The sequence below is a fragment of the Chrysochloris asiatica genome, unplaced genomic scaffold (assembly GCF_000296735.1).
Source record: "Chrysochloris asiatica unplaced genomic scaffold, ChrAsi1.0 scaffold00322, whole genome shotgun sequence".
In the NCBI taxonomy this organism is placed as follows: Eukaryota; Metazoa; Chordata; class Mammalia; order Afrosoricida; family Chrysochloridae; genus Chrysochloris; species Chrysochloris asiatica.
Genome location: NW_006408840.1, coordinates 1,452,085 through 1,466,374, shown reverse-complemented (window position 1 = coordinate 1,466,374; position 14,290 = coordinate 1,452,085). Strand labels below are relative to the sequence as shown.

At 36.7% G+C, this 14,290-nt stretch overlaps 1 protein-coding gene across 4 annotated transcripts in view; it reads right to left on the bottom strand.

The window, feature by feature from the left end:
* EPHA5 (EPH receptor A5) overlaps nucleotides 1-14,290 on the bottom strand; it is a 688,281-nt gene that overhangs the window by 191,015 nt on the left and 482,976 nt on the right. For all 4 annotated transcript variants that reach the window (XM_006875349.1, XM_006875351.1, XM_006875350.1 and 1 more), the window contains exon 7: nucleotides 6,033-6,157. In XM_006875349.1, coding sequence (XP_006875411.1) covers nucleotides 6,033-6,157 — 125 coding nt within the window. The remainder of the gene's footprint in view (nucleotides 1-6,032; nucleotides 6,158-14,290) is intronic.

Below are 14,290 nucleotides of genomic sequence, written 5' to 3'. Positions count from 1 at the left end.
AGAGGAAGGTAGAATCTCCACTGAGTAGTATCCAATCTGTCTGGGCAGGCTGATGAAAGGAGATGCAGATAGGTGTCTCGTGATATAATAGTGAATAATTGTTATCAAGACTGACTGTGAGGCTTGGAAATGTAAAGGTAGATGTTTTCTAGCAAAAGGTGGGGAGAGATTGACTTTGCAGTCTAGGAGTAGAGGTCCCTGGGACCATCAAGGAGAAGAGTAGAGAGCTGGACCCTACCCAGAGAAGCAGTGATGCCAAAGATGGAGACAGTTATGAAGACATGGAGAGATGGAGTGGCTGGGGACTTGAGACCCAGAGAGGGAAAGGGACTATGTGCTGATGACTGGGGGACAGGCTTGCAGGGTGTATCGTCTGGTTGGTTGATGATGCATGGAGGGCATTGTAACCATGGCAATGAAACCATATGCAAAAGGATGAATGTAAAACTAATGTTCTCTCATGTAAACTATCACATAATTCACAATAAAACATTAAAAAATAATTATAATAAAAAAATTTTAAATATGCTTGCAACTAGATGAACAACACCATGACAAATGGAGAAATGATTTAAATATATAAGGATTTCATTTTACTTGGATCTACAATCAATGATCATGGAATCAGCAGTCAAGAAATCAAACAACATAATGCAATTGAGCACTTTAAAATGTTAAAGAACAAAGACTTACAGTGCACCTAACTCAAGCCATGATATTTTCAATTGCCTTATATACATGTGAATATTGGACAATGAATAAGAGAAATAATAGAAATATCTGTGCATTTAAATTATGGTATTGAAGAGGAATATTTAATGTACCATGCACTTGCAGAATAAACAAATTTGTGTTAGAAAAAGTACAGCCAGAATGGTCCAGAGAAGCAAGAATGATAAAACTTCATCTCACATACTTTGAATCTGTTATCAGGATCATTTTCTGGAGAACATCATGATTATTAAAGCAGGGAGTCAGTGAAATGGTGGAAGAATATCAGCGAGATGCATTGACATGGAAGTTTCAACAGTGGGTTCAAACACAGGTACAAATGACAAATGAAAGACTGGGTAATGTTTCATTTTCTGGTACATATGGCTCCATATGATGAGCATTGGACTGTGGACAACAAGGGCCATACACAGTTTGAGCCTGCCAGCTATTTTTCAAGAGGAAAATGAGGCTTTCAGTTCCTATACAGATTAAAATATACACACATACCAAAAAAAAAAAAAAAACAAAACACAAAAAACAGAATCCCTATAAAGGGTACCTATGAGTCAGAATTGACTCAAAGGCACTTAACAACAAGAAGAAAAACAAAAAGTTTTTATGAGTGGCAATTGGCTCGACAACACCTAGTAACAATGATTTAGCTTTGCATTACTGTTGTTAAGTGCGCTCAAGTTTGTTCCAGTTCATATGACCCTCTATAATGTTTCCAAGCATCAGCTGGTAGGTTTGAACTGCTTATCATGTGGTTAGCAGACTGATCCTTAACCTATAGGACCCAGCTGTATATTGTTGTAGTTGTTATGTGTCGTTGAGTCACCTCAAACTCACAGAGACCCTATGTACAATAGAATATAACACTGCCCATCTTGTATCAACCTCAGTATTGTTGCTACCCTTGAGCCCATTGTTAATGCAACAGTGCCAATCCATCCCCATGGAGGTCTTCCTGCTTTTTGCTAAACCTCCACTTTTTCAAGCATAATGTCCTTCTCCACGGACTGCTTCTTGTTGGTAACACACCTGTTTTACGATAGATAACTTGCCACACTGGCTTCTAAGGAGCATTCTGTCTGGACTTCTTTCAACACAGATTGTTCTCCTGGAAATTCAGGGTACTTTCAAAATCTCCTAAAACACCTTGGCTCATATGTATCACTTCTCCTTTGGTCTATCTTATTCATTGTGCAACTTCCACATGCATATGGGGTGTTTGAAAATGGCATGATTTGGGTCAGGTGCACCTTAGTGCTCAAACTGACATTTTTGCTCTTGAACACTTTAAAGAGGTCTGTGCAGAAGATTTGCCTAGTGGGGATAAAAAAAAAAAAAAAAAGGTGTTTAATTTCTTGATTGCTGCTTCCATGAGCACTGATTGTGGATCCTAGTAAAATAATGTCTTCAACTTCAGTCTTTTCTTCATTTATTATATTTGTTTGTTCAGGGGTGAGCATTTTTGTTTCCTTTACACTGAGGTGCAATCAATAATGAAGGCTGTAATCTTTTATCGTCATCAATAAGTATTTTAATCACTCTTCACTTTCAATAAGGAAGGTTGTATCATGTGCATATGACAGATTGTTAATCAGTCTTCCTCCAAATCTAATGCTACCTTCTTCCTCATATAATCCAGCTTCTTGGAATTTTTGCTCAGAATACAGATTGAATTAAGCATGATAAAGGATACAGCCCAAGTGCACATCTTTCTTGATTCAAAACCATTCATATTCTCTTGTTTTATTTCAAACACTGCCTCTTGGTCTGTATACAGGCTCCTTATATGCACAAATAAATGCTATAGAATACTCATTCTTTGCCAAGTTATCCATAGCTTCTCATGATTCACACAGTCAAAAGTCTTTGCATAGTCAAGAAGCACAAGATCTATTTAATATCAACAGTGATATATCTTCTTCCATGTTCTCTTCTGAGTCTGTCTTGAATTTCTGAGAGTCTCCTGTGGATATACTATTGTAGCCATTTTGTATTAATGTTCAGTAAATATTATTTGCATGTGATATCAATAAAATTGTTCAATGATTTCCATGTTCAGATGGGTCACTGCTCTTGGTATGGCCACAAATATGGATCTTTTATAATCGGTTGACCAAGCAGCTGTCTTCCAAATTTTTAGGCATAGATAAGCAAGCAATTCCAGTTTAAAGATTTCCATTTGTATTCCATTAATTGTCGGAGTTTTGTTCTTTGCCAATGCCTTCAATGCAACTTGGATGTCTTCCTTCAGTAACATTGGTTCTTTATTATATGGTATCTCTTCAAGTGATTGAGCATTGTCCAGTTCTTTTTGGTACAATGACTCTGAGTATTCCTTCCATCTTCTTGTAATGCTTTCTGAATAATTCAATATTTTGCCTATTTGTTGTTGTTGTTGTGAAGTGCCATCGAGTCGGTTCTGACCCATAGCGACCCTGTATAGGGTTTCCAAGGAGCAGCTGATAAGCTTGAACCGTCGACCTTGCAGTTCAAATGGTTTTGCTGTCTGGCGCATTAACCCACAGCATCACACCAGGATTCTTTTTGCCTATAGAACCCTTCAATATTGCAAGTTTAGGCTTGAATTTTGTCTTCAGTTCTTTCAACATGAGAAATGCTGAGCATTCCTTTTTGTTTTTCTAACTCCAGATTTTTTAACATTTCATTATAATACTCGACTTGGTCTTCTTCAGCTGGCATTTGAAATATTCTGTTCTGCTCTTTTACTTACTCAGTTTTTTGTTTTTGTTTTTCCAGTCACTTTAGTATCTCAATGCTAGAGCACAAGTTGCAGAGTTGCAGAGTCTCTCTCTCTCTCTTTCTCTCTCTCTCTCTTTAAAACACACACACATATATATAGTTATTGCTGTTAAGTGCCTTCAAGTTGGTTCCAACTCATATCGACCCTGTCTAGAGTTTCCAAGAAGTTGTTGGTGAGCTTGAACCACAGACCTTACAGTTTAAACCAACCTTGTAGTCCAAAATTATTCTGTGGTGTGCCACACAAAGTCTGTATCTCTCTATCTATTTATCTATCTATGTATCTATCCATCTATGTATCTATCTATCTATATATCATTATCTATATAAATTGTATAGATCTGGAATTTGCAATGCAGCTTTGCACTACAACCTCAGACAGTCAGGAATCAGTTAAAGATAATAATGTCACATATTCTATGGGTTCCTGGTATATCACTGTATGATAACACAGGACTGCAAACCACAAGGTCTGTAGTTCAAAACCATCAAGTGCTCCTCAGAAACCCTGCACAGGGTTGTTAATGGTTGAAATTGATTCAAAGACACAATAAAAACAACATATTGTACTTGAACTCTTTGTGAGGCACTGTGATATAAGCACTGGACTGTGAACCACAAGGTCAGTGGTTTAGACTCTTGAGCTGCTTCTCAGAAACCCTGTACAAGGTCACTATGGGTCAGAATTGACAAGAGGACACTTAACAACAACACATTCTGCTGGATTATATGCTCTGTTTTTGAACAATAAACACTATAAAGTATATCCCAACACAGATTTGGCTTAGAATTATTCTCTAAGAATTTTATTCATGAATACTTTATTTGATGTATTTTGTGAATATCTTATCAGTATAAATATTTATATTCCCTAATGATCATTAATGCTACCAAAATGCAATTCCTAGAAAGATAACAATTACAAAAATAAAAATTGACATTTATTTATCAAAGCAATGTATGAACATTTTAATGGCATTCAAAACCTCAGAAGAATGTGCAGATAAAGCATCCCTTCACCCATATATGTTTACTATTTTCTTCAATATGTAATCTTTATACATATCACTGTTGAATCAAATATAAAAAGGAATAAAAATCCTTATAATATGATACATTAACGTTTCAGTGTATTTGCAAACACTCTTTATGTATACATACAGCATCTTCGATTCTTAAGTAATTTTGTAAGACGACATCAGCATTCATGATATTTTTATATTGTTATAAGATCACATATTCACCCATCTCAAATTCCAAGATTGAACAATTTTTTAGGTATCAGGAAGTAAATTTATTCCATCCTTACCACTCCTACTCTTTAACTAAGAAAGGGAAGACGAATCACTCTATGAGTTAGGGAGGATGGAATTGTGCTTGTGTGGCTCTGTTCTTCCTTAGTCTTTCTGGCTTTCCTTGCCTGAGCATGTCTGTATTATTTTCTACTCCTATATTCATAAGACTAGTACTTCTTGATCAAGGTCTCAAGTCTATCTCCTAGAGACGTCTGTGTGTCCACCTAACGTTATATCCTCTATTAGTTCAGGGTTCTCTAAGGAGTGTATATCCTTAAGATACAAGCAGTACAAAACTCACAGTAAATAAGGATGAGAATGGTAAGAAATATGTTATAACAAAATACATGAGTGTAAACTTAAGAGACAACTTAAGGAAGAAGAAGAAATTGAGACAAGAAAGATACTCACATTCCTAATTTTGCTCACATTTTAAAACAAAGTTTAGACTATAGTGTTATATTTTTGTTATAATTTTATAAGAAGTGTACATTATATATGCATTCCATCTATCTATAATTACTTAACTGTACAGGTATTGTGCTTTTTTTTTTTTCTTTTCTATTAAGTGTCATCAAGATAGTTCTGACTCACAGCAACTCTACATACGGTTTTTGAGGAGCGGCTGGCAAGTTTGAAACACAAATTTTGTGGTTCAGATTTGTAGGTGGTCCAGTGCTTTTTCCTACAGTGCCACACTAGAACTCTGGTTTATAGTTACTGTCAGATAAATATTGTTTCTTTTTCTTGTAACACGCTGTAATAGCTATTGAAGGTTAACAGATTAAGTGCTTGCAACATTTAAAAAATATTCTATGACTTCATCTTTGGTGGTGGTGGTGAGGCGGTTCTGACTCATAGTTACCCTGTAGTTTCCGAGGTGAAAATCTTTACAGGAGCAGAAAGGCGCATCTTTCTTCTGTGCAACAGCTGGCAGTTTCGAACTGCTGACCCTGAGGTTAGCAGCCCGACTTGTAACCACTATGCTACCAGAGCACCTTTTACTTTAAGTGCTGTAAAATCTACTTAAGGCAAATTTATACTATTTATCAGTATATAGGAATCATAAACTATTTAGCAGAAGAACATGAATAAAATTCTCCCCTATATACTTCTTTATCCATAATCTTGACTACAGAATCAATTGTCATTGATTACACATAAAATTGCAACATACTCTTCTACAAATTGGATAACTGAAGTTTCTAAAATGAAAAATAATATGAAGAAATGAAAATTTTTTTGTCTTACCTTTTCAAAATACTTGATTTCATACTCCAAGATGATTCCATTAGGGCGATCTGGCTCTTGCCAAGACAACGATATGCTGTTTTTTGCAATCTTCCCCTTTTTCACATTGGTAACTGGAGAAGGGGCTGAAAAATAGTATAAATAAGGAATAATGTGATTAACAGAGCCTTGAAATTCTAACTGAATACTTGTTGACAGCTGATCATTTAAGGGAAAATTATGTAATGTAGATAATATAAACTGGCAATTTTGAATATATATTAAAACTTCCAAAAATTAAAATTTCTTTTGCTTATTAACAACTTAACTTTCTCCATTTAATACACAATTTTAAGTATTGTGAATTATTTTACACATATTTAACAGTTAAATAATCCTGAACTTTTTCTCATAGTAAATAAAATCTTTGTAAAATAATCTGCAAACACCATCACCCCAACCAGGCCCACAACAATGTTTAATGTCTCGACATCAATAGTATGTAGACAAAATATGTTCCCCCATTTACATCTCCCAGAAATATTTAGTTAAGAGTCATAATTACTTTTTATGCTCACCGACTTCTTGTTGTTGTTGTAGGTGCCATCGATTCAGTATCAACCCATAGCGGGCAGTGTTTTGTTCTGCTGTGCAACAAGCCACTCTTTGGACACCCTATACAGGGTTGCTCTAAGTCAAAACTGACTCCATGACACTTACCATTAATGACAAAATATGTTGTTGTTGTTGTTGTTGTTGTTGTTGTTAGGTACCATCAAGTTGGTACCAACCCATAGCAACCTTATGCACAGCAGAATGAAACACTGCCCAATCCTGAGCCAACCTCACTACTGTTGCCACACTTGAGTCCATCGATGCTGCCACTTGGCTAATCCATCTCATTGGGGGTCTTCCTCTTTTTCTCTGGCCTCCACCTTACCAAACATGATATCCTTCTCCAGTGACTGCTCCCACCTGACAATATGGCTGAAGTATGAGAGACGAAGTTTGGCCATCTTGGCCTCCAAGGAGCACTCTGGCTGCACTTCTTCCAAAATGGATCTATTGGTTCTTTTGGCAACCCATGGCACTTTCAATATTCTCCTCCAACACTGTAACTCAAAAGCATCAATTATTTTACCGTCTTCCTTATTCACTGTCCAGCTTTCACATGCATATGAGGTTATTGAAAATACATGGCTTGAGTCGGGCGCACCTTAGTCCTCAAGTTGATATCTTTGATCTTCAACACTTTAAAAAGGTCTTGTGTAGAAGATTTGCCTACTGCAATATGTCGTTTGATTTCTTGACTGCTGCTTCCATGAGTGTTGATAGTTGATCCAAGAAGAATGAAGTCTTTGACAATTTCAATTTTTTCTCCATTAATAAGAATGTTTATTGTTCCAGTGGTGAAGATTTTTGTTTTCTTGACATTGAAATGTAATCCATACCAAAGGCTGTGTTCTTAGATCTTCATCAGTAAATGTTTTAAGTCCTCTTTACTTTCACCAAAGGTTGTATCATCTGTATATCGCAGGCTGTTAATGAGTCTTCCTCCAATCCTGATAGAACCCAGCTTCTCAGATTATGTGCTCAGCATACAGCTTGAATAAGTATGGTGAAAGAATATAACCTTGTTGCACACCTTTTTTCATATTAAAACATTCAGTGTCCCCATGTTCTGTTCGAACAACTGCTGCTTGGTCCAGGAACAGATTCCTCATGAGCACAATTAAGTGTTCTGGAGTACTCATACTTCACAAAGTTGTACATAGCTTGTTATGATCCACACAATCTAAAGCCTTTGCATAGTCAATAAAGCATAGATAAACATCTTTCTGTTATTCTCTACTTTCGGCCAAGATCCATCGGACATTAGCAATTATATCTCTTATTCCACAGCCTCTTCTGAATTCTGCTTGAACCTCTAGAATTTCTCTGTCAATGTAAGATTGTAGCCCTTTCTGTCTTACCTTTAGCAAAACTTTACTCACATGGGATACAAAGAGATTGTCTAATGATTTCTGCATTCCCTTGGGGTACCTCTCTTTGGAATGTGCAAAATTCCATCTCTTCTGACTACTTTCCATATTAAAAGTTTATAAGTCTATACTAATTTAGATATATCTGTATATCTAGCTTATTTTTGAAATTCATTTCTCAAACCTTCCTTATATTTAAATCAATCATTGGGTCTCTGTGATGCTTGACATCACAGAGAGAAATTAACTAATATTTTTCTTGTTGCATATGACCTTTATTTTACCAATTTTAGTATTATAAGTCATAAGATAAACCATCATAGATTAGGAGATAATTTTTGCCTAAAACACCAAAGTCAGTCATAGTGAATGCTGTACAACCAGAGGAATATTCCTGTTTTCATAGTAACAGATACCTGGTGAGAGTTAAAAAATTAAATACTGTCCAAATATTTTGATTTCTAATATTTTTCAGGCACACACAGAAAAACCCTGCTATTTGTCATATGTAATTTTTTATATATTCTCCTCTGTAAATATAACCAAATAAGATGGAAGAAGAAAGTGAGAATAACACTTATAGTTGTATGTTAAACCCAACAGAAGTGTGAAGGTGGGGTGAGAGGAAGAGGTCAAGCATTTTAAAACACAAGATAAATCATCTGACACCTCTCCAGGATCTCTCTGTCTCACTGAAGAGTGAAATATCAAATTGCAAGTAACATAAAAGGATAAACACTGTCTGGCACCTTGAATATTGTCTGGCCTCATTTCCTCTTTTTCTGAATCATGTGGGTAAGGCTGATGAAACTGGGAACGTAGACAGTTCTCAGTAACGTGATAATGATGAATAACTTATTTGACAAGTATACTGTACATTAACATAAGAAAACTATGTGAGAAATGGAGGAAGACTCACAATCTTTTCTTTTGTTGTTATTAGCTGCCATCGAGTTGGTATCAACTCATAGCGACCCTATGCACAACAGAATGAAACACTGCCCGATCATGGGCCAGTCTCTCAATTGTTGCCATGCTTGAGACCATTGGTGTTGCCACTTTGTCAATAAGAAGTGAAACATCAATAAGATCACAGCCTTCAGTATGGATTCCACCTTAGCATATAACAATAAATCCTCAAAACTGGACCAATAAGCAACATCATGATAAGTGGAGCAATGATTAGAAGTTGTCAAGGAACTCGTTTTACTTAGATCCAAAATCAGCAACAATGAAGCCAACAGTCAAGACATCAGTTTATTTTGTTAGGAAAATATCCTGTAAAATACCTCTTTAAAGTGTTTAAAAGCAAACAAATTACTTTGAGTATTAGGGTTCTCCTGACCCAAGCCAAGGTAATTTCAATTTCCTCATATGCATACAAAAACTGGACAATGAATAAGAAAGACTGAACAAGAATTGACATCTTTAAATTATGGTGCTGGTTGTTGTTTAGTGCCAGTGAGTCAGTTACAATTCATAGTGACCCTGTGTAAGGTTTTCGAGGCTTGTATCTTCATGGAGGAGAAAGCTCCACCTTCTCCCATGGAGCAGCTGGTGAGCTCTAACAGTAGACCTTGTGGTTTTCAGAGCAGAGCTTATTGTACGGAGCCACCACATTTCCACAGTGCTGGCAAAGAACATGAAAAATGCCATGGACTGCCAGAACAACAAATAAATCTATTTTGGGACAAGTACAGTCACAATGTTCATCAGAAAAACAATTGACACACACTTTGGACATGTAATTAGGGAGATCCTATCCCTCAGGTGGGAGTTCTGGTGTGGCCAGCGGGTTAATGTGCTGGACTGCAAGGTCAATTTGAACCACAAGGTCAGTGGTTCAACTTCATCAGCCACTCCTCAGAAACACTATACAGATATGCTATGAATTGAAACTGACTCAATGGCATTTAACAATAACAACAGTGCCTGGAGTAGGAATTTATGTGCAGTGGACCAATTAACAACATTTTTATCAATGGAGAAAACACTGAAGTTGTCAAGGACTTCATTCTTCTTGCATCAACTATCAACACTCATGGAAGCAGCAGTCAAGAAATTAATCAACATACTGCATTAGGCAAATCTGCTGCACAAGACCTTTTTTTAAAGTGTTGAAGAGCAAAGATGTCAGCTTGAGGGTTAAGGTATGCCTGACCCAAGCCATGGTATTTCCAATAACCTCATATGCATGAGAAAGCTGGACAGTAAATAAGTAAGACTGTAGAAGAACTGATGCTTTTGAGTTATGGTGTTGGAGGAGAATATTGAAAATGCCATGGGCTGCCTAAAGAACCAACAGATCTGTATTGGATGAAGTGCATCCAGGGTGCTCCTTGGAGGCCAGGATGGCCAAACTTCATCTCTCACACTTCGGACATATTGTCCAGAGAGACCAGTTGCTCTAGAAGGATATCATGTTTGGTAAAGTGGAGGGTCCGAGAAAAATAAGAAGATCCCCAGCGAAATGGATTGTCAAAGTGGCAGCATCAATGGGCTCAAGCATGGCAACAATAGTGAGGTTGGCCCAGCATCAGGCAGTGTTTCATTCTGTTGTGCATAGGGGCTCTATGAGTCGGTACTGATTCGATGGCACCAAATCAAAACAACAGCAACAGTAGATCAGTGAAAAAAAACAAAGACCATCAGTGAGATGGATGGACACTGTCACTGTGCTATGGGTTTAAATATTGGCAAAATGTTGAGGATGGCACAGGGCTGAGCAGTACTCCAATGTATTGTACATAGCTTGTCTATGAGCATGTACTGACTTGATGATACCTAACAATTACAGCAACAATATCATATTTGTCAGCATCAAGAGGCATGTTAAATTAATTTTACTTGCCTTCTTTGCTGAAACCTTTCTTTCAGATTGTTTCCACTTAACATTTTATTAAGACTGGTTTTAAAAAATGGAATGATTATATAGATTATTTCACTCTCATAAAATTTTATTGGGGCATATCAAATCATAAAACTTCCAATTTTTTTCAGGAGGAAAAAAAACAGAAAGAAATCAAGTTGTGAAGATAAACACATAATATTCATAAATTTTGAGCATTAGATTTTGTATAAATAGATTCAGTCTATTATTTCTATATTGGAGCTGACTTTTGAATGTCAGTTTACTTAACGAGATACTGAACTTCCAGTGTAGTAAAAGTTCCTGATATGAATTAACTTTTGATCATTTAAAACAGTTTAATACATTTTTTAATATACACTTTCTTTACATTTACAGAAAAATCTTGAAGCTAGTAAAGTGAGTTCCCATGTACTTCACACTTTGCTGTTTATATTCCTTATTAATAACATTTATTCGTACTATAGGATCATCACTGGACTGAGAGCCACAAAGTCTAATATATCAACTTCCTAGGAGGTTTATTTTGATTATCTGGCTGAGGTAGTATTTGTCATATTTTTCCAATGTGAGATTACTCTTCCTTGCCCTTTTCTATATTATATTCTTTAGAAAGAAGTCATCATTTAGTACCACACACGCAACAGAAGTTATACTGCTACTTTACCTTTTTGAAGGAGAATTAGCAATATAGACTATTTAAAATGTTCTGCAAAAGAGAATAGTCTACTCATTTAAATTCATTTATTTATTCAAATATCTAATTATATTATCAGACTAAATCTGGAGAAAATGAACACAAGCTCAAATATGACCTTGACTATATCCCACTTGAATTTAGAGCTTATCTAAAGAACAGATTTGATGAATTATACATTAAAGACTGAAGACCAGAAGAGTTGTGGGATGACATCAAGAACATCATACAGGAAGAAAACAAAAGATCATTAAGAAGACAAGAAAGAAGGAAAAGACCAAAATGGATGTCAGAACAGACTCTAGAACTAGCTGTCCAGTGTACAGATTCTAATGCACTGGAAGAAATGAAGACGTACAAGAGCTGAACAGAAAATTTCAAAGGTAAGCTTGGGAAGAAAAAGTCAAATATTATAACAAAATGTTAGAAGACTTGGAGTTAGAAAACAAAAAGGGAAGAACACAGCATTTCTTATGCTGAGGGAACCGAAGAAAAGAATTAAGCCTCACCTTGTGGTATTGAAGGACACTGGGCAAATTATCAAATGAAGCAGAAAGCATCAAAAGAAGATGGAAGTCACTGTATCAAAAGGAAATGGTCACTGTTCAACCATTTCAAGAAGTAGCATCTGATCAAGAGCCAGTGATCCTGAAGGAAGAAGCCCAAGGTGCATTGAAGGCATTAGCAAAGAACAAGACACCAGTAATTGATGGAATACAACTTGAAATCTTTCAGCAAAGTGAGGTGGCACAGGAGGCACACACTCATCTATGCCAAGAAATTTGATAGATGACTGCCTGGCCAGCTAATTGGAATAGATCTGTATTTGTACCTATTCCATGGGGTGATCCCATGGAATGCAGAAACCATAGGACAATAACATTGATATCTCATGTGTAAGGAGCTCTGGTAGCGTAGTGGTTACGAATTGGGCTGCGAACCTTAAGGTCAGTGGTTCGAAACTACCAGCCGCTCCGCGGGAGAAAGATGAGGCTTTCTACTCCCGTAAAGATTTACACCCTCGGAAACCCTGTACAGGGTCACTATGGGTCAGAACTGACTCGACGGCACTTAGCAACTTAGCAACAACAAAGGTAATATAGAAACAGCTGCAACAATACATTGATAGAGAACTTCCAGAGGATCAAACCAGATTCAGAAGAGGACGTGAAACAAGGGATATCATTGCTGATGTCAGTGCAAAGAATAAATAGATCTTTGTTGAAAGAAGCACCACCAGAGTGTTCCTTGGAAGCCAGGATGGCCAGACATCATCTCTCATACTTCAGACATATGGTCAAAACAGGCCAGTCGCTGGAGAAAATATCATGTTGTAAAGGTGGACGGTCGGAGAAAAAGAGGAAGACTCCCAGTGAGATGGATTGGTCAGTGGGCTTAAATGTAGTTATGGTTGTGAGGCCAGCCAAGGATGGGCAGTGTTTTGTTCTGTTGTGCATAGGGTTGCTTTGAGTTGGTAGTGACTCGATGGCACCTAACAACAAATTTATATTAGCATAAAATCATGAATTATTTTTAAAAATATTTTTACTTATAATTTATTACTACTGTATTTTGTTGCTGACATTGTTCCAGCTTTTGTCATGGGAAGTCCTTTCAATTAGCTACTGTATCTTCTGGGCGTATATACACCATTCAGGGTGTGTGTGAGTGTGTTTTGTGGGAATAGCATTTTCTTACTTTATATGACTATAATAACAGATTCTATAGGATCATTTAGCATATTAGTTTTCGTTCCATAACTTGTATAGTTATTTTTCCAAAGAGCCATGGTTTTTAAAATTTATGAATAATATTAGAAATGGAGATTTGGCTTATTGGTAGGTCCTTGTGGTGCTAAAGGATAAGCACTAGAATGCTAAACACAAGGTTGGAGATTCAAATGAGACTGTCCTTGTAAAGATTTACAGTCTTAGAAATACTTCATAGGGTCACTAAGAGTTAGCAGTAGGTATATACATATATATGTATGTTATTGTTGTTAGGTGCCATCCTAATTGGTACTGACCCATAGTTACTTATGCACAGCAGAGCAAAACACTGCCCAATCCTGGGTCAACCTCACTATTGTTGCCCCACTTTAGTCCATCGATGCTGCCACTTGGCCAATCCATCTCCTTGAATTTGGGGTCCTCCTCCTTTCCTTTGACCCTCCACCTTACCAAACATGAATATCCTTCTCCAGAGAATGGTCCCTTCTGACAATATGTCCAAAGTATGAGAGCTGAAGTTTGGTTATCTTGGCCTCTAAGGACTACTCTGGTTCCCAAACGGATCTATTAGTTCTTTTGGTAGCCCATGGCACTTTCAGTATTCTTCTCCAACACCATAACTCAAAGGCATCAATTCTTCTACAGTCTTCTTTATTCACTGTCCAGCTTTTGCACGCATATGAGGTTATTGAAAATAACATGGCTTGAGTCAGGCGCACCTTAGCCCTCAAGGTGACATCTTTGCTCTTAAACACTTCAAAAAGTCTTGTGCAGCAGATTTTCTTAATGCAATACGTCTCTTGATCTCCTGACTGTTGCTTCTGTGAGTGCTGATAGTTGATCTAAGAAGAATGAAGTCCTTGACAACTTCAATCTTTTCTCCATTAATCAGAATGTTGTTTATTGGTCCAGTGGTGAGGATTTTTGTTTTCTTTACACTGAGATGTATGTAATCCATACTGAAGGCTGTGCTCTTTGATCTTCATCAGCAAATGTTTTAA